The sequence below is a fragment of the Passer domesticus genome, chromosome 17 (assembly GCF_036417665.1).
Source record: "Passer domesticus isolate bPasDom1 chromosome 17, bPasDom1.hap1, whole genome shotgun sequence".
Taxonomy (NCBI): domain Eukaryota; kingdom Metazoa; phylum Chordata; class Aves; order Passeriformes; family Passeridae; genus Passer; species Passer domesticus.
In genome coordinates, this window is record NC_087490.1 from 11,816,915 (window position 1) to 11,836,168 (window position 19,254).

Below are 19,254 nucleotides of genomic sequence, written 5' to 3' on the forward strand. Positions count from 1 at the left end.
AGAACAGATGAGTTAATTGTATCCCTTTTCTTGTTCTACTTTTCCTTGTCCCTGGTCTGTCATTAGGTTACTTGTGCAGTGTTTGCCACAAGACTGAGAGAACAGAATTGTAGGCTGATGGTTCACAGACACTAATGAAGATTTTCTTTGCAAAGTCCTGTGACATTTTGTAAATGTTGCTGAAGCCCAAACAAAAATGAATTAATTATTCCTCTAAATCTATGACCTATTTTCCATGAGGGCTATGGGGAGGAGGAGAAGCATAGAGAGATGAATTGGTTCCTTCAAAACGACTCAGAATCATTTTTGCAGCACTAGGATTAAAATTGGTTTCTCATCTGCCCTATCCCCAGCCATATGGTTTCCTCTTGCTGGTGGTTCTCACTAGCATTCTTCTGTCCTTATGCTACAGGAATGGTGCCAGCCCTTTATGCAGATGATGAAAAAGACTCCATACTAACTCAGATTGGAGAAGAAGCTACTAAAGCTGGCATGGGCCCAGCTAAGGAGAGTATCTGGCAGTATTTTGTAAGCAAATGTGCAAGCAACCTTCACATTGTCCTGGGAATGTCCCCAGTTGGGGAGGACCTGAGGACGTGGTGCAGGAATTTCCCAGGTATCAGTTTTCCACACTGCTTAGTCCCTTCCCTGTGAAACACAGATTTACAGGCAGAGAAAAATCTCCAGTGGACACTTAGTCTGGCAGCTAAAACTAAGCAGAGCAGGTTTCATGATTAAGGGTTAGCATTGCATGTTTGGTTTTTTTTTTCCAGTTAATTACCACATATCAGTGAACAATATTGATTAGCATTTATCACATCAGTTCATTTTCCAGCTGAACAGCTAGAAATCAATTGGTCATCCTCACTGAACTGGAAATACACAGCCTTTGTCTGCAGCCTCTTTTCTGTAGTTTACTGTAGAAAGTGTGGTGTTAAATCATGAAACTAGGATGGTGGGAGGAGAAATCTTTTGTGTCCAAAGCTTGGCAGATACTGCAGGTGGCTGAAAGGAGTCCTGGGAAACAGGAGAGACTCATGAAAGACGGGTCCAGGTGGGAATGCTAAACCAGGCCCTACAAAACCTTATTGCAGCTCTTGACTGTGTCCTGTGGAGCCTAAGGAATGGTCCTCTGGGGTTAGCAGGACACAGGGGCACAGCTCATTATTTATTGTCAAAATCAAATTATGGGCTTTGTGGTAAATTCTGTTACTAAGAAAGAGTCAAGACTAATTTGCAAATTCTTGAGGTAAATAAAGTTAATTAGAGAATTGCCTATCTGATTAGGGGTTAGTTTTACAAAGGAATTTTTCAGGTAACACTGTCCTTTTATTTTTAGGTCTTGTCAACAACACTGGTATTGACTGGTTCTTGCCCTGGCCTGCCCAGGCCTTGTGTGCAGTTGCTCAGTCTTTTCTGGGTATGTAACTTGTCAGTATTTCAACCCATTAATCCTTGGCATAGCCTAAGAAATATGTTCTTTACTTTGCTATTATTGTACATTTCACAATTTCATTTCCCATTGTGCTTGTTACCTTGAGTCTAAATGGGTAATGCAAAAACCCAGTCAAAAAATGTCATTTAATCAAATAGATTTTTAAAATTGATAAAATTCAAGTTCCAAACTCTGCAGACAATGTGGGCTGACTACCAGGAGGTCCCCTTTGGTCTTGCTTTCTGCCCCAGAAAACTGACTTGTTTTGTGCCTGGCTTAGATGTACATAAGAGAGATGGTAATTGGTGTATTCTGAAAAAAGCCACAAATCTTTAAAATTTTTTATTTCTTCTGCCCAATTTTAGCAAAAAACCCACGCATCCCACCAGAGAACTTCCAGTCAGTGATTGACCACATAGTCATGGTACATGAATCTGTAGGGGATTTCAGCAAGAAATTTCTGGAGAAATTGAGACGTAGAAATCATGTCACACCAAAAAATTTTCTTGATTTTCTCAATACCTATGCAAAGTTGCTGGACGAGAAAAATGAGTTCATTTTGGGTAAGCCTATGTAGACGTTTTCTCTTTTTTAATAAGTGATTTAAATGTTTTAAAAACAAAAGTTCTGGTGAGAATCCCACATATTACCCAGAATATGCAAAAACTGTGTTAGTGCTATCTCAAATGCTGTGCTGGCACACAGCTGTGGGGCTGTGTTTTGACACTGACCCAAAATCCTGGCCACACATGAATGTTCAGACTCTGTCAAACAATGGGCTCTCCTCAAATCCTTTTGTGAATGAACATGAGCCAGAATCTCCAAACCAGACACTCCTCTGCTTGGGGAAGAGTCATGCTGAAATCTAATAGCAGCATGGCTTCACTCAGGGTTTGACTTTCTTCCTCAAGCAGCAGTTCTTATTCATACCTCAGGGGCACTGAAATGTGTGAAGAGGATAAAACACAAACAGTGTAATGTGGCAAATATGTTGTGGCACGGGGCCACTATGTCAGCTCAAGTGACTTTAGCAGCATTTTGGCTGGCAGGCCCAGGAAAGGAAAGTCTCTCAGTGCACCTCTAAGGATATTTTCTCTTTGTGAGATTGTCTGTTGCTGTGTGCCTGAACACAGCCAATGAATCACTGACATTTCTCCTTTTTTTCCCTACCTAGCACAATGTAAACGGCTGGATGGGGGCTTGGTTAAACTGAAGGAAGCTGCTGTGCAGCTGGCTGAGCTGAACGTGAAACTTGCTGAGCAAAAGATTATACTAACAGAAAAAACAGCTGCTTGTGAGGCTTTGTTAAGAGACATTAAATTAAACACAGAAATAGGTGGGTAATTTACACCTAGTGAAGTGTCCCACAGGCTAAGCAGGGCTCATCTGTGTTAGGCTGGGTTGGGAGACTCTTGAAGAGCTCCAGCTCTTCTCGAGGTATCCCTCTTGTTCTGTGTGCTGCTCCCATGCCATGCCAGAAGAGCAGGTCCCTGCTTTGCCCAGATTGCTATCTTTGCTCCACATTTGGCCCACAGTACTTCACACAACGTTTGCCTGCCCTTGTCTTCCCTTTCCAAGGTGTAGGGCATAATGTGGGAAAGGCAGTAGCAAGAAAGGCAAGTTCTGATTCAGGCATTCAGTATTAGAGGGAAACCTGGAGGAAAAGATTGTGCATGCTGTTGTGTGGAACACTAACTGTTCCTCACCTGGTGATGTAGCTGTAACCAGAGGCAAGCTGCAAACACAAAGGTTCTGACTTATGGAAATTTCTGATCAGCAAAGAGTAGATCTCTATTAGAGTATTACTATAGGTACTATATACTTGAATTATTAATTTATGGACCTGCCTTTGCAATTACTAGCTGAGGAGAAGAAAAAAATGGGTGAAGAGAAAGCTATAGAGATACAGGAGCAGAATGCAATTATTGCTGTGGAGAAGGCAGAGGCTGAGGCAGCACTGGATCAAATCAAGCCTATCATGGAAGCTGCCAAACGGGAGGTGGAGAAGCTTGACAAGGCTGAAGTTACTGAACTCAGGTGACTCATTTGTATGTACAGTAGCATAAACTCTTGGAAATACCCTGAGAGACTCTTGTTTGCTGGGTCTGAGCCTTAGTTTCATCTTTCTCACCTGCCTGTGAAGGTCAGGACATCAGATGCCTGGGTGCAGAGGTCACAGAGAATGCCCTGATTCCTAGCCAAGCCTTTGCCTTAGACAGTTCTTCCAGGCCTTTGTTTGCTGTTTACCCCATCATTCTCTGGCCTGTGTTTGATGCACCAGAACCTACTGTGGTTTTTTGCCTGAACAGTGGCTGTCCAAACCTGTTCATTCCTCCACTTTTTTCCTGTGTAAGTAGGAACACATAACAGTTATTTTTCAGGGATGCCTTCATAGCAAATGTATTTCCCTGCCTAATTACTCCTCCCTGTGTTTTGATAATACATCATTTTTTAAGGATTGATATAAAGGCACATCCAGTCTTTGGCTCTCCATGAAATAGTTGTCCCCAAAATAGCAATGGCTCTCCCTTCCCTGCCACACTTGTTTGCTTTCTGTCACAGATCTCTGGATTTTTCTCCAGCTACTTCACTGCCCTAAAAAGAATATCGAGGCTCAGTGTTTTAACCTTTCCACTGTTGAAATAATTTAGTATTTCATGGATCAAATTGTCTGAATACAAGAATTGGTTCTGAGCTTTTGAGTAGTTAATAGTTTGTTGTCTGATTTGGGTTATCTTTTTCACTGTTGTGGCTTGTCTTATGTACAAGCTCCTGTATTGCAATGCTTCTCTTAACAAACAGGCAGTACCATGTCTGGCATCGTGTGCTTTGTCTCCTTTTTTCTCTTCCACTGTCTCTTTCACCTGTTTTCCAGGTCCTTTGCAACACCCCCGAAGCAGGTGCAGGTTGTTCTGGACTGTATTCTTATAATGAGAGGTTACAAAGAACAAAACTGGAAGAATGCCAAAGCAATGATGGCTGACACAAATTTCCTGCGACTTCTGTTGACGACAGATTTTAGGGAAATTCCATGGAGCAATGTGAAAGCTATGAGAGGTGAATTCCTGTTTTGGGTATTGCAGTGAATATAGGATCTTGTTAATGGGAACAACCAACAGAGTCTCTTTAATATTCTGTCAAATATTTCCTATTGTCTGTCACAGCAGTGGTTGGTGCTGCTGGTAGGAAAATCTATTTCTTTGAGTGTTTGTGTACAGTTCTTCAACTCACTTGCAATATTTTTGTGTTTGCCAATTTAGCTCTCCTAAAGAATCTTAATACTACCTGGGCTGAAATGGAAGTTATCAGCAGAGCAGGACTGGGAATGTTAAAGTTTGCTGAAGCAGTGGTGACCTACTGTGATGTAGTTAAAACAGTCAAGCCAAAGGAAGAAAAGGTAAAACATGTTGGAATCAAACTCAGAGAAGTTGGAAACATAATCCTGATGGAAAAGATAATACTTGGCCATTTCATAGACTGCCCACTTTTCCTATTGAGGTGCTTAAAAAGTGGTGTTTAGGAGAGCTACTGTAGTAGCAGTGAGGCAGGTTGTCAGTCACAAATCACTGTATTTGTTGTGTCAGGATGCTGGGCTGTGGGTTGCCATCCATGCCAGTGCTTGAGGGATGAGGGAGGAACATGTTCAGTTGGAATTTTGTAATCTAACATGCTTAGAAAAACACAGTTTAGAGCTGTTTACTAAAAACAAGCTTAAAAACCCATGGCATTTGGACAGAACAGAGGTCAGTAGTACACTAAATCCATGTTCCTTAAGCACAGGCCTTTTGATTAGCTTTTTGTAGGTTGATTGGAAATTCACTGTATTATCAAAGGAAATCTAATGTTTGACAGATGACACTGTACAATTTTATCAAGAAAAGGTTATTTGATACAACTGACTACAGAGCAAGTGTATTCACTAGATGATGTGTCTGACTATTTTTGGAGCCTTAATATTGTTGTTACTAAGCAGACAAACCTCCCCTTTTGTCAGAGCATGATGACCTCCAGTGCTTTAATACTCCTTGTGGGTACAGAACTGGGAGATTTTTCTGCTTTAGAACTGCAGTCAGACCATGATGCATGTTTGGGATGGGGAGAGGAGAGTGACAGTGTCAGTTATTTTAGCTTACACTGTTTATTACCAGAACAATTTGAAAAATATGATACAACCAAAGAAATGTGAGAACTTACTACTTATCTCTAAAATCCTTCTGTCCTCTGAAAATCTTATATTTTCTTCAAAATGCACTCTAGGTGGCCAGGCTAGAACGGAACTATGAATTAAGTAAGAGGGAACTGGAAAGGATACAGGCAGAGCTGGCTGCCATTCAGGAGGAGCTTAAAGCTTTGGGGGAAAAATTAGACCAGACATTAAAAGAAAACCAAAAGTTACAAGAAGAAGCAGAGATAATGCAGAGAAGATTAGAGGCTGCTGACAAGCTCATCGCTGGCTTGAAATCTGAGAATGAGAGGTAAGTCTAGATCCAGAGAGGATCATTTTTGACATCAGAGGTTCATGTGTCAGGGATAAATTCTATCAGGTGGAGACATTTTTGAAAATGTTGCTTTCTATGGTGTTTGTTTCTGAGAAGAGCTATTATCTGTTCTGAGCTAATATCCATTAGCTCTTGGAAAATAATTGAGATTAATGGATGAAAGTTCAGATCAACTCAGTGTCTGGGGCCCTCATAATAGCAAGAGAAAACTGATTCTAAATTTGGGGGTCTGTCTCAACCTGTATCTAAAGTAGCAGGAAATCCTGCACATAAACCTCATCTTCCTGGTACAGAACCTCCCATACAATTATTCCAGGTGGACAGAGGAATTCAAGGAATTAGAAATACGGAAGGTGAAGTTGCTTGGAGATTGTCTGCTTGCTGCTGCCTTTCTGTGCTATGTGGGAGCCTTCAGCTGGGAGTTCCGTCATGAAATGCTCTATCAAGTGTGGCAGGAAGATATTTGCTCACGAGAAATTCCTGTCAGCCAACCATTTAAGCTGGAGAGCCTCCTGACTGATGAGGTGGAGGTCAGCAGGTATGGCCAGTCAGGAGACCCTGGATGTGACTTTATAAAGTGGGAGTCTGGAGCTGGATCTGTAGCACAGAATTGGCATTGTGGGTGGAGGTGCACAGCCATACCAGAGACAGAATCTTACTTTCATGTCCTGATTAACAGGGGCCATTTGTTGTAACAATCTGTTGTACTTAACACTCCAGGGACATTCACTGAACTTAGACCTGTGTGTAATACCATTTCTAGGAAATTTATCAGGATTTCTCTATAAAATATGTATCCATAACCCAGCAGGTGTCTTTTCATTGACTTCAGTGGGTTTGGTATTAAACCCAAGCTCAGGGAGCCCATGTATCAACTACCACAGGATTGCTCACCTAGGGCAACAGTCAGTACTTTGAGTAGTGCAGCTACAGGAGTCAGTCTGAGCTGTGACACTGTCCCCATAACCACACGCACTGTGTGTGTGTCTAATTGTGTGCTCAGTGAGCTGCATCATTTTGCTCATAAATGAAATGTGCTGCTCTCCCCCTGAGTTTTCATCCCAGGCTGCTCTTTGGTCCATTCTGCTCCCAGGTGGGTTTCTGAAGGATTGCCCCCAGACGAGCTGTCTGTCCAGAATGGCATCCTGACAACGTATTCCAGCCGCTTCCCGCTCTGTATTGACCCACAGCAGCAGGCATTACACTGGATTAAGAAGAAGGAAGAAAAAAATAACCTGAAGGTAAAGATGGAAGATTGCTGTGCCTCGTTACTGATTGTTTTCAAAGCTGCATAAATATCTGTCACCTTGAATGGGGAACCAGTTATATAGCACAGAATTATTGGATGGTTTGGATTGGAAAGGACATTCTAGTTCCACCCCTGGCCATGGGCAGGGACACTTTCCCAGAGTGCTCCAAGCTCTGTCCAGCCTGGCTTTGAATACTGCCAGGGATGGGGTAGCCACAGCTTCTCTGGAAACCTCTGCCAGGGCCTCAGCACCCTCACAGGGAAGGATTCCTTCCTAATATGTAATTTAACCTTGGCCTCTTTCAGTCTGAAGCCATTCCCCCTTGACTTCTTGCTAAATGTGCTTGTCCAAAGTCCCTCTCCATCTGTCTTGGAGCCCCTTTAGGTTTTGGAAGGTGCTAAAAGTCTCCTTGGAGCCTTCTCTGTTCCAGGATGAACAACCCTGGCTCTCTGCAGCCTGTCTGCACATGCAGAAAGAGTCTAACAAAAAGGCTGGTGTAGATTGTGATTAATCTCAGCTCCAGGATGGAACTTCAATGTAGGACAATAAACACACTTAGAGGCACAGCTAGAACTGTAAAGGGTAGTTTCCAAGTGGAAATTATTCTCAGCTAATCAGAAAAAAAGCACCTTTACTGTTTTTTGCAAGTGCACTTTATATCATCTGTGAGAGGAAAGACAAAAAGCAGCAAAGAACAAACTTCATTAGTGTTGGCAGCTACTGCAAAATAATAATGTTCAGCAAATTGAATATCAGTTCTCCTTTCATGTTTTCCCATTGTTCTCTTGCAGATGGCTTCCTTTAATGACCCAGATTTCCTGAAACAACTAGAACATGCCATAAAGTATGGAACCCCTTTCCTGGTGCACAGTGTTGATGAATACATCGACCCTGTGATAGACAATGTCTTAGAGAAGAATATCAAAGTTGCACAGGGGCGAGCATTCATTGTGCTGGGGGACAAAGAGGTTGACTATGACAGTAATTTTAAAATGTACCTGAACACCAAATTAGCAAACCCAAAGTTTTCTCCCTCTGTGTTTGGCAGAGCTATTGTTATCAATTACACAGGTAAGCTTAAGTGTGTATATAATAACAAAGTAGGGATTATGCTGTTGTGCAAATTTAGGGCCTGGGTCATTGTCTTGATGAAACTAAAAAATTCATACTCTCCCTTATACTCAGCATCTGATTTAATAGAAAGTCCTTCCCACTTCTCTCTTCTAATCTGCAACTGAGCTAAAAATCTCTTCCTGTACTGGTCATGTCAGGATGCTTTGGTGGAATCAAGATACACAGTCATTAACCAGATCACTCTGTTGCATTGCTGTACTCTTATAAGAGGCCTGAGATTATTTAAAGTTGCATAAAAACTGTCCTGTGCTTACAAAAGCCTGTGCTCTGTCCATGTATTGTACCTGTAGTTACACTCAAGGGCCTGGAGGATCAGCTGCTCAGTGTCATTACGGGTTTTGAAAGGAGGGAATTGGAGGAGCAGAGAGAACGTCTCATCCAGGAGACAAGTGAAAACAAAAACCTGCTGAAAAATCTGGAAGACACTCTTCTTCATGGACTGTCAACTTCCACAGGAAACATGTTGGACAATGTGGAATTGGTGGAAACCTTGGAGAACACAAAATTCAAAGCTACTGAGGTACCAGCTCTGGGCTTTTTGGAAGGGTATCTATGGACAGAACGTAGTTGTTCCTTTTTCATTGGGCTTCAGTTTTACTCCTGAAGCTTGCAAATAATTTGAAAGGAAATGGAGAGTTTTCTCATGAGTGTGTTGCATCTTTCAGTATTGGGTACCATTTTATTGAACAGAGAACCAAATCCTATCTTCAGGGAAGTCCTCAACAGGACCAAAGTAATGTTTGTTTGCAGTTCTAAGACAGAAGAATCCACCCTCGGAGTTTTCAGGCCACAGCTGGGCAAAGCCACACTGGACTTGATCTAGTGGTTGTTATAACCAAGCTTTGGGCAGAAGTTGAACTAAAGATCCCCAGAGGGCCCTTGCCACACTATTTCCATGATTTTTTGTAAATCTTTGCCGTTACTTTTCATAAATGCAGAGGGTGGGATTAATTTTATCTAACTTTTAATTTTTATAATTTGTACAGCTTCTTTTGAGTTACCTGCCCAGATTCCCTCTACAGTCACACAGAGAGGCAGGCACTGAGCAGCTCTGATTACTGTGGTATAATAGATCTGCTCTGGATCAGCACAGTAGTTTCAGGTTTATAAAACCCCTGTCTGCCCAGGTGATTGAGAAACTGAAGCTGGCTGAGACGACCGCAGCGGATATCGACCTCCTCCGAGATGGCTACAGACCAGCTGCCAAGAGGGGAGCCATTCTCTTCTCTGTGCTGGCTGAATTGGCATTTGTCAACATCATGTACCAGTTCTCACTGGTTTCCTTCTTAGAGGTTTTTGGATACTCTCTTCGGAAATCCATGCCCAGTCCTATTCTTCCTAAGAGGTTAAAAAACATCATGGATACACTGACTTTGAGCACCTACAACTATGGCTGCACAGGTTGGTGCTGTTTAACCAGGGGCTGGGGCTGTGTAGTGCAAGTGAAGGTGAAGCCCTGACTTCAGCAGAGGCAGGTTACCAAGCAGGAAATTCAGTGACGTTGAGGTCTCCTGGTTCACACTTGCCTCCCTGCTATTTCTGTTAGAAGAACATTGCACATTACCCATGTAGCTCTTGCAAAAATGTTTGTCTTAAGACAGTTACAATGGAGTTGCTCACAGGGACTGTATTGACTCTTAAAGCCTGATTCAAAGCCCCAGCTTTGATCCCCCTGATCACAGAATCATAGCATTGTTCAGGCTGGAGAAGACTTTTAGGAATATCAATTCCAACTATCAACCAAATGATCTTTGTGGGGTGACCAGATCACAGAATCACAGAATGGCTTGGGTTGAAAAGGGCCTTAGGAATCATTTGGTTCCAATTCCCTGCCAGGGGCTGGGATGCCACTCACTGGATCGGGTTGCTGAGGGCCCCATTCAAAATGACCTTGAGCACTTGCAGGGGTGGAGTATCCTGTCAATCCCACAACATCTGAAACTGTCCTTTTAATGTAGCCTTGTTCGAGAAGCACAAGTTACTATTCTCCTTTGATATGACTGTCAAGATAGAACAAGCTGAAGGCCGAGTTCCACAAGAAGAATTTGATTTCTTTTTGAAAGGTAAAGTGGATATTTATATGCAAGTATGTGGCTCTACGTAGCAATAGCTAAAAGATCTTTTGGAGAGAGATCGTTGACTAGAGATGATTTACTATGAGCCAGCGCCTCAAGAAGGGGAGCTCTCCCCCTGAGGAGAGCTGCACTGTGTTACACAAACTGGGGATCCTGCTATTTCTGTTTCACATTAGCTAATTGTTAGGATGTTACATGAGGAAAGTAATCTGTGGTTATTTTCTGACTATGTTGTAGTTATTTTCTGACTGTGTATACATAATTTTAGAAATGTTTGCAAGGATAAAATTCTGGCTTTTGCAAGCACTCGTAAAAAGCCATCTTTCCTTCAGCAGACCAGTCTAATCTTCCAGTGCTTCCAGGAACAAATTTCCACTTGGTTCCTGTGTGCAGAGGGGCTGCATGTGTGGTCATGCACTGGAGGGTTTCTGACATGGGCACTGACTCTGGATTCTGAACGTGCCCAGGCAATATTTCCCTGGAGAAGAGTGCCCGAAAGAAGCCGTTTGCCTGGCTGCCAGATCAAGGCTGGGAAGACCTGATTCGCCTGTCTGAGCTATTTCCTGAGCAATTTGAATCTCTTCCAGATGATGTGGAAGACAATCCAGACGTATGGAAAAATGTACGTGCTTTTTTGCAATGCTGTTTCTCTCTTATTTTTTCTTCTGGTATTAAATGGTCAAGGGTGATGCAATGTGTCAGCACTCCACAGGGGAGATGTCACTGTGGGCTTCTTCCCTCAAGGCCTTTCTTTGCTTCTTGACCTCAGCTGGTGATTGGCTTATTTGCAGAAGAATTAAGGATTATATTATTTAAAAAACAAACCTAAATATCTTCCCTGTTATACTGTAGAATTTTTATTTGTCTGTCAAATGTCTTAGAGGAGTTATTTACCCTGTTGTAGTCAGTGGAAATTTTCTGTTCATTTCAGCAGTCAACATTTCAGTGCTGTTTTTGTGCTGCTAAATTGTGCTTTGATCTTCTTGTGGCAGTGAATTCTATAGGCTATTGACAAACACAGATTTCCTTTGTTCCTCCTTTAGCTTCATTCTATATCTTCCTGCTTTATAAGAAGTCTTCCTGTAAGCAATCTGTTAGTACCTTTTTGCTTTTGATGCTATTTTCTGTATCTTACGAGAATTAGTTGACATCAAGTGAAAGTACAAATGTGTTTCTGGACTTGAATACTACACACCAAAAAAGTTGGATTTTTTACATTCACCTGAACTTTTAATATTTATTTTCAGCTTATTATTTTAATATTTATTTGTTTTTGTTGTGTCTCTTGGCCCCTCATTCATCAAACTGATTTTCTCTTTCCCAGTAATTTCCCTGACAGAGCCACTGGTTCATTTGTGTGCTGTGTTTCCTTGCCAGTGGTATGACACAGATGCTCTGGAGCAGATCCCACTGCCGATGCACTATGAGGGCAGTGTCACAGACTTCCAGAAGCTTCTCCTGCTGCGGTGTTTCCGCGTGGACCGGATGTACCGGGCGGTGATGGACTACGTGACAGTGACCATGGGCGAGACGTGAGTCCCTGCTCTCAGATCCCCACACAGAGCTGCAGCTCTATCAGCTCTGTCAGTGTTGTGCAGTTTGCCTGGAGAGCAGAGCAGGGCTGGTGTCTGAATGATTTCCATGTGCAGCCAAGTCTTTGGGCTTCTCCCTCTGCCAGGTACGTGCAGCCCCCCGTGATCAGCTTCGATGACATCCTGCAGCAGAGCAGCCCTTTCTCACCTGTGGTTTTTATCCTAAGTCCTGGCTCTGATCCTGTCAGTGACCTCATGAAACTGGCTGAGAGAACAGATTTTAAAGCAGATAGACTCAAATTCCTGGCCATGGGACAAGGCCAAGAAGAGGTAACTTGGATGGGAAGATGGGGATGTGCTGTGTGCAGAGTGTGGATTACAAACCATGCTCCTGATGCTCTGGGACTGATCAAATTTCCTTTCCATTTTTTAAAAGGAGTTACTTTATTGCTCTGACACAGATTTTTCAGTTTGGGAATAACATTTTACTAAACAAGGGTCAACTTGGCTGACTGGCTGCTGTTCTGGTTTGGGTGAGGGTAGATTCAGAATCAGATTTTAGGCTGTTAAAAAGTAGACGTGAGAAGATGTTGCTGTGTATGGATGTGAGGTGGTTGGAAGTTGCAATGTTTGCTACCAGAAAGTTCTGCTGCTTCTCCTGCCTTTCCTGTGACTTTCCTTTTTGTTATGGACACTAAGGCAGGGTCCAGGGCTTAACAACTATTGAATTTGCCATGATTTGAGTCAGTGGAAGAACTCCTATCAGACTCATTTACACCACCACTTTCCTAGCAGGAAAACCCACTGCAGGAGCCCATCAGAGGCAGTTTGTTCTCAGGGTGAAGGGACACTTACAGATGGTTCTCCCTCTGTCCTCAGATCGCTTTGCAGTTGCTGGAGGAATCAGTGGTTCATGGACATTGGCTCATGTTGCAGAACTGTCACCTTTTGGTGAAGTGGCTCATCCATCTGGAAAAGGCTGTGGAGAAAATCACAGATCCTCACGAAGACTTTCGCCTCTGGCTGACGACTGACCCCACTGAAGGCTTCCCAATTGGAATCCTGCAGAAGGCCTTGAAGGTGGGACACCCCAGCCAGGAGGGCATGTCCTGGCACTGGTGCTCAGCAGAGCAGCCTGGCTCTGGGAGGAGCCTGACCTGAGTGCAGCACACTGGCCCAGGCTTATGAACTCACTTTTTGTCTTTGTTTAAGCCAAATCCTTTTTTCATCATCCTGTTTATTTTCCTGGCATGTTTCCTTTGGGTGAAAACTGTTCAGCAGTTATTTCAAAGCAGAGTCAGTAAACCTGGAGGTGTGACAAATGGTCTTTAGATGTAAATGCTGCCACAAGTGAGGAGTACCTGGAGACAGAAATAGCCCTGTCAGCCCTGGTGCTGCAGTGCAGAACCAGGGCAGGGCCGGGCTGGCAGTGCCAGTGGAGCAGATGTTGGAAGTGGATAATGGTTTCCAGCTGCTACTTTAGGCTGCAGTGTTTATCACTAAAGGCTGAGCTGATTATCATGGCCTGAAGGCACAGGCCATGATTCTGCCCTAATGTTCTTTTCTGTGGCTGCTTTACTGCTGCTGTGGTGCCCTGTCCTGTAAACATTGTTATTTCATTTCACAGACTGAAAGCAGTGGCTCAGTGGCAGCTCTGGGCTGTCCTCCCACTCCTCCTGCAGTGGGAAGGGAGCCCAAGTGGATCTTTAGGGCTGTAGATCTGCACTTTGTGGGTCTTGCCAGGAGCAGTGAGAAGTGGGGTTTTAGACCCTTTGAAAAGGCTGCCAGGAAGCAGCTCTGGCACTTTGATCAGCACTAAAGCCACGTTGTTAAAGCACCTTACTGTGAGGATATAGGGCACATTAAAATGTGTAAAGTATACTGGTATTTCAGTAAATTAGATGTTCAAGTATGAGAAATATTAATGTCTTGCCAATAATATGACTAATTCCAAAATAATATAGAGTTCTCTTTGCATAGGTGTGTTTACCTTGATAAACTTGAAAGGTCTGTTTCATGTCTTAAGAAGAAATCTATATTTGATAGGCATTTGGAAAACAACTTAAAATGTCAAACTTGCCTTGTATAGCTTACTTAATGTGATATATTTACAATTTATTTTCCTCAAGTTATCCAGTATTTGATGGCTTCCCTAATTATTTTGATAGGTTGTTACAGAACCACCTAATGGTCTGAAACTGAATATGAGAGCCACCTACTTCAAAATTCCCCCAGAAGCCTTAGAGCAGTGCCCACATCCTGCCTTTAAATCTTTAGTCTATGTCTTGGCATTTTTCCATGCTGTGGTGCAGGAGAGAAGGAAGTTTGGGAAGGTTGGCTGGAATGTACCATATGATTTTAATGAATCTGATTTCCAGGTAAGAAAACAATTGCAATGGCTTTTATATTCTTGAGTAGCTCAGATTACTTTTGAAAACACAGAATTGATCCAGCTTTAACCTTTGTCACAATTAGATTTTGCTTAGTATTTTTTTTTCTTCTTCTGAGGAGTCATGTAGACTCATGATCTTCTGTAATATCAGTTTAGGATGCTAAAAATTCGATTCCCAATCCTTCATGGTTTTATTACCTCTCTCATGGATTTATTTTCATTAAGAGGATTTATACTTTTCAATTATTTCGGAAGAAGTAATTGTTAGTTTTCAAACAAGAACTACATTAAATAAAACCTATGAATATGTATATCTGATTAATGAATCTTCTTATCTCACATGTTCCAACAAATTCATTAGGTGTGCATGGAAATCCTTAACACATACTTGACAAAAGCTTTTGAACAAAAGGATGATCAAATCCCTTGGAGCAGTCTCAAATATCTTATTGGGGAGGTGAGTGCCACAATGCCACAGCAATTCAGATAAATAAAGTTTCCTTTCTGCATGGGCTGCATCAAGTTAAGCTGGGAATCTTTCCTGGGCAGGTTTGAAACTCCAGTGTAGCCCTGAGCAAGGGCCTTAATCTCAGTCTCAGGGAATTAGGGCCACTGTGTGCACCTGCACAACAGGGAGTGATGGTGCTTAATTAATTCTGAGAGAGCCCTTGGGGCCTGTGGAAGAGCACAGGGCTGTTGGCACGTGGGGCATCACTGGAGCTGTACAAATGTGTGCTCTCAGAGCTGGTGCACTGCACTGGCAGCTGCTGCAACGTGAAGTCCTGCAGGAAAATGTTACTTGGCAGCACTGGATCCCAGCTGAGCACGAGCTGGTACCTCAGGAAGGCACCACTGCACACAAATCATCCAGGTGGGTGATGAGGAGTGCTCAGGGCAGCTCTCTCAAGACCAAGGCCAAATATTTCCTTCCTGTCCCCCTGAGAGGGGACTGGAGATGTCCTTGGCATCCATAAGGGAGAGTGTTACACCACAGCCACTGCAAAAGCAAAGAGCATTTCTGACCTTTCTGATTTTTTTGAACTGCATTTTCTGCTCCAAAAGCCAGTGCTGTAACATTGATGTCCCTGATTCCCAGGTCATGTATGGAGGGCGTGCAATCGACAGCTTTGACCGGCGCATCCTGACTGTCTACATGGATGAGTACCTTGGGGATTTCCTGTTTGACACATTCCAAGTCTTCCATTTCTATAAAAGCGACACAGTCGATTATAAAATTCCAGCAGGGAAAGGAAAAGATGACTTTGTTGGTAAGAAATGCCTCTCCTGCCACGTTAAAAAAAAGGCTGCTTCCAGTGTACATTGTCTCCATACATTGCTGCTGGGTGGGAGAAGTTGAACAGAACACAGGCACTGCAGGTGTATGGATTGCAGTGTTATAATCCACTGCTTCACAGGAGCAGCCCTTTGGAATGTGAACTTGTCACTGAGCTCCTCGGGTGTTTAAAAAAAGCCAAAAAATAACCCACACCACAAAACATCAGTAAAGGAGCATGTTAATGATATATAATACTCCTGTGGGGGAATGTGTGTTTAGAAGTGTTTATTCTGTGCATTATTCCAGCATCAGGTTTAGCAATTGATTTTTTTATTCTATTGAAGCAGAGCAATAGCTAAGTTGCTGTGGTGTTCTGGTTCCAGAGTGTGTGTGTTTGTATTCCAGAGGCCATCGAAGCTCTGCCACTCTCCAACACCCCCGAGGTCCTGGGCCTTCATGCCAACGCTGAGATCGGCTATTACACACACGCAGTGCGGGACATGTGGGTGCACCTGCTGGAGCTGCAGCCCCAGACTGGTGCGTGCCCTGTCTGGGCTGGGTTTGTGAACAGGAACCCTCCAGGGGCGAGTGCTGAGCCCTGGGGACAGGGACAGCAGCCCCTGTGTGTGGGGAGTGACCTGGGGCTGTGTCCCAGCCTCGGGCAGCAAAGCTGCTGCAGGGCTCAGCCCTGCCAGGCTGGGAGCAGCTCAGCACCTGCCCAGAGGCACAGCTGGGGCCAGGCAGGGCTGTGGGCAAAGATCAGAGCAGAAGAGGGGGGAGACTGATGCCAAAAGGAGACTCAGCTCTCAACTTTCTCTCAGAGATTTAGTACAGATTTAGCCTCACCAGAATTTTTTGGTTTCAGGTGAAACTGGTGCAGGAATTAGTAGAGATGAATATATTGGAAATGTTGCCAAGGATATAGAAAACAAATTACCTCAAGTATTTGATCTTGACCAGATACGTAAAGGATATGGAGTAAACATCACCCCTACGACCGTGGTGCTGCTGCAGGAGCTGGAGCGTTTCAATAAGCTCATCGTTCGCATGGGCAAGTCCTTGGCTGAGCTACAACGTGTAAGTAAACCCAGCAACTCCATGGGCCCAGCTGGGCCCTGCCTGCCCTCTGAACTCTCACCATCGTTGCAGGCCTTGGCTGGGGAAGTTGGAATGAGCAGTGAGCTGGATGATGTGGCCCAGGCTCTCTTCAACGGGCAGATTCCTGGGATCTGGCGGCGGCTGGCTCCTGACACCCTCAAAACACTTGGAAACTGGATTATTTTCTTTAGAGCTCGATATGACCAGTACAGCAGCTGGGTAAGCAAGTGCCTCCAGACAGCCTTTTGTTTTGTTAACCTGCACAGTGTGCTGTGCAGGCTGGGGCAGGAGCCAGTGAACACTTCAGGTAAGTTCCTGAACTAGAGCCAGCATTGCACAACTGTGGCTCAAGGCAGACTGAGGCCAGCTCCTCTCCAAGGGCACTGGAGGGTGAGTACCAGGTGCTGCCCATCACTGCCTCTGGTTGCAGATCAGCGAGGGTGAGCCTGAGGTGATGTGGCTGTCAGGCCTGCACATCCCCGAGTCCTACCTGACTGCTCTTGTTCAAGCCACCTGCAGGAAAAACAGGTGGCCCCTGGATCACTCCACCCTCTACACAGAGGTAACCAAGTACAGGAAAGCAGAAGACATCACTGAAGGGGCCGCTCAGGGTAGGTGTTTTCACAATTGTGTGGCAAAAACAATTAAGTAGTTAATTGGTGAGAGAAAGGAATTGCTTGGCACACTAAATTACTTTGGTAAAACCTTGGTAGGCATTTGCCCGGGGTTTGCACTTCACAGTCCTCATGATTTCCAGCTGTGAAGTAGCTGGGTTCTGGTCCCTGCAGAGCTCCTGTGTGCATGAAGCACACCCTTCCCACCCACAGGCAGGGACTTGAACTTAACCCTGTCCCTTGCTTGCTCCCTATACGTGCATACATACATATATTTTTTTATATAATGTGTGTGTATGTATGTGTATATATATATATATGTATATAAAGACACACCAATTTCTTTATGCTTAGAACATTACCAATTCCAGCAGGCTTGTAAAGATCTATGTCCACCAAAATAATGTATTGAAATGTACTTAAGCAAAAAGTACCTACAAGTATGTATAATTTATTGTGTAAATATCTCTTTATGAGCTCTCTATGCCTAGCACTGCTCTAATAACTACATATAACAAGCTGGGTACAGAAACAGCTAAGCAAGGCTATGAGTACCAGTTCTGATTGGGAACAGAGAAGAGAAAAAGTCTCATTTTTAAAAAATCTAAATCTGTACTTGGTATTTGTACCACAACAACTGTCCTGACCCTTCACCTGCTCTCAGTGACCCAATGATCAGGCCCAGGGGAGTTACAAAGCTCTCTGTGACTTGGGCAATTGGAGAGCAGCAAATTACATTTATTCCTGCTACTGTTTATCATGTGTAGTGCAACTGAGACAATTTAATTAGATTTCCTAATACTGCTGGATGATAAAAACAAAGCTCTCAGAAAACTGCACCCTGTGCAGCTGCAGTCTGAAATGCAGTGTGTTTGTGATGACTGTAGTGCCCAGAACAGGGAGTGCAGGAACACTTACCTTCAAAGATCTCCTAGATATTTTCTAGGAGCTCAGTTTACCCGAATGTTGCATTTTCTGCCTTCACAGGCTGCTATGTTTCTGGTTTGTTCCTGGAGGGAGCAGACTGGGACATCGAGCAGGGCTGCCTCATCCCGAGCAAGCCCCGCGTCCCGGTGGTGGAGCTGCCCATCCTGAAGATCATCCCCATAGAAGCACACAGACTCAGACTGCAGGTGAGGCTCCTGAATTACCTTCTCCTTCTGCTGTCACAGCTCCCCAGCCCTGCCCTCTCTGCCCAGAAGCTGCATTTTATCATTACCACTCCCATATGAAGCACCTGGTTTAGCACTTCTCCTTACACCACCCATCACTACAGTTTTCTTCTTCTAAGGGGGCTGAGGCATTTGTTGCCTCTTTTCCCTCCAGGCACTCTTACACTCCCCCTACTCTCAATTATTTCCCTTCCCCAGTAAATGACATAAAGGACATTTCCATCTTCTGGGTAGTGGCTATTTAAGTCCTCTAACAGACAAAGTGAATTTCTTTACCAGTCCTCTCTCCTGGAGGCCCTTGTTTGCAGCTCATGCAGCAGCTCAGGCACTGCTCCTCTTGCAGAACACGCTCCGGACCCCGGTGTACACGACCTCCATGCGCCGCAACGCCATGGGCTTCGGCCTGGTCTTTGAAGCCGACCTGTACACCACCAAGCACATTTCCCACTGGGTCCTCCAAGGCGTGTGTCTCACCCTCAATGCTGAGTGACAGTCAAAAACAGGCACCATGTTCTTCCCCCAGAATGAAACCCTTCAGCGGCGCAGGGAAAAACCCAGAACCCAGGCAGAGATCCGGCACCGTGGGTGGGGCTGTGTTCACTTAGGCACACCTGACTTTAGTTAGTATTAGTTTGGTTGTATTATATTCCCAATAAACGTGTTTAAGAATAGACTGGTTTGTGTAGTTTGTGTTTCCTTTTGGAATGGCTCCAAGGCAGTCTGTGGCTGCAAAGAAAGAGTAAATTGGTCCCACACACACAAAGACTAAGGTTTGCC

At 44.0% G+C, this 19,254-nt stretch overlaps 1 protein-coding gene across 3 annotated transcripts in view; it reads left to right on the forward strand.

Moving 5' to 3' along the window:
• Positions 1-19,150, forward strand: part of DNAH10 (dynein axonemal heavy chain 10) — a 49,383-nt gene extending 30,233 nt beyond the window's left edge. For all 3 annotated transcript variants that reach the window (XM_064392768.1, XM_064392769.1, XM_064392770.1), the window contains 27 exons: positions 413-616; positions 1,340-1,420; positions 1,801-1,998; positions 2,610-2,771; positions 3,298-3,472; positions 4,311-4,492; positions 4,696-4,832; positions 5,693-5,910; positions 6,251-6,472; positions 7,028-7,175; positions 7,976-8,255; positions 8,609-8,838; positions 9,446-9,719; positions 10,277-10,381; positions 10,861-11,015; positions 11,771-11,925; positions 12,072-12,255; positions 12,805-13,005; positions 14,094-14,303; positions 14,679-14,774; positions 15,414-15,585; positions 15,999-16,130; positions 16,459-16,670; positions 16,743-16,910; positions 17,122-17,302; positions 18,293-18,438; positions 18,821-19,150. In XM_064392768.1, coding sequence (XP_064248838.1) covers positions 413-616; positions 1,340-1,420; positions 1,801-1,998; positions 2,610-2,771; positions 3,298-3,472; positions 4,311-4,492; positions 4,696-4,832; positions 5,693-5,910; positions 6,251-6,472; positions 7,028-7,175; positions 7,976-8,255; positions 8,609-8,838; positions 9,446-9,719; positions 10,277-10,381; positions 10,861-11,015; positions 11,771-11,925; positions 12,072-12,255; positions 12,805-13,005; positions 14,094-14,303; positions 14,679-14,774; positions 15,414-15,585; positions 15,999-16,130; positions 16,459-16,670; positions 16,743-16,910; positions 17,122-17,302; positions 18,293-18,438; positions 18,821-18,967 — 4,775 coding nt within the window. In that variant the 3' untranslated portion in view covers positions 18,968-19,150. The remainder of the gene's footprint in view (positions 1-412; positions 617-1,339; positions 1,421-1,800; positions 1,999-2,609; positions 2,772-3,297; positions 3,473-4,310; positions 4,493-4,695; positions 4,833-5,692; positions 5,911-6,250; positions 6,473-7,027; positions 7,176-7,975; positions 8,256-8,608; positions 8,839-9,445; positions 9,720-10,276; positions 10,382-10,860; positions 11,016-11,770; positions 11,926-12,071; positions 12,256-12,804; positions 13,006-14,093; positions 14,304-14,678; positions 14,775-15,413; positions 15,586-15,998; positions 16,131-16,458; positions 16,671-16,742; positions 16,911-17,121; positions 17,303-18,292; positions 18,439-18,820) is intronic.
• Positions 19,151-19,254: the final 104 nt, after the last annotated feature.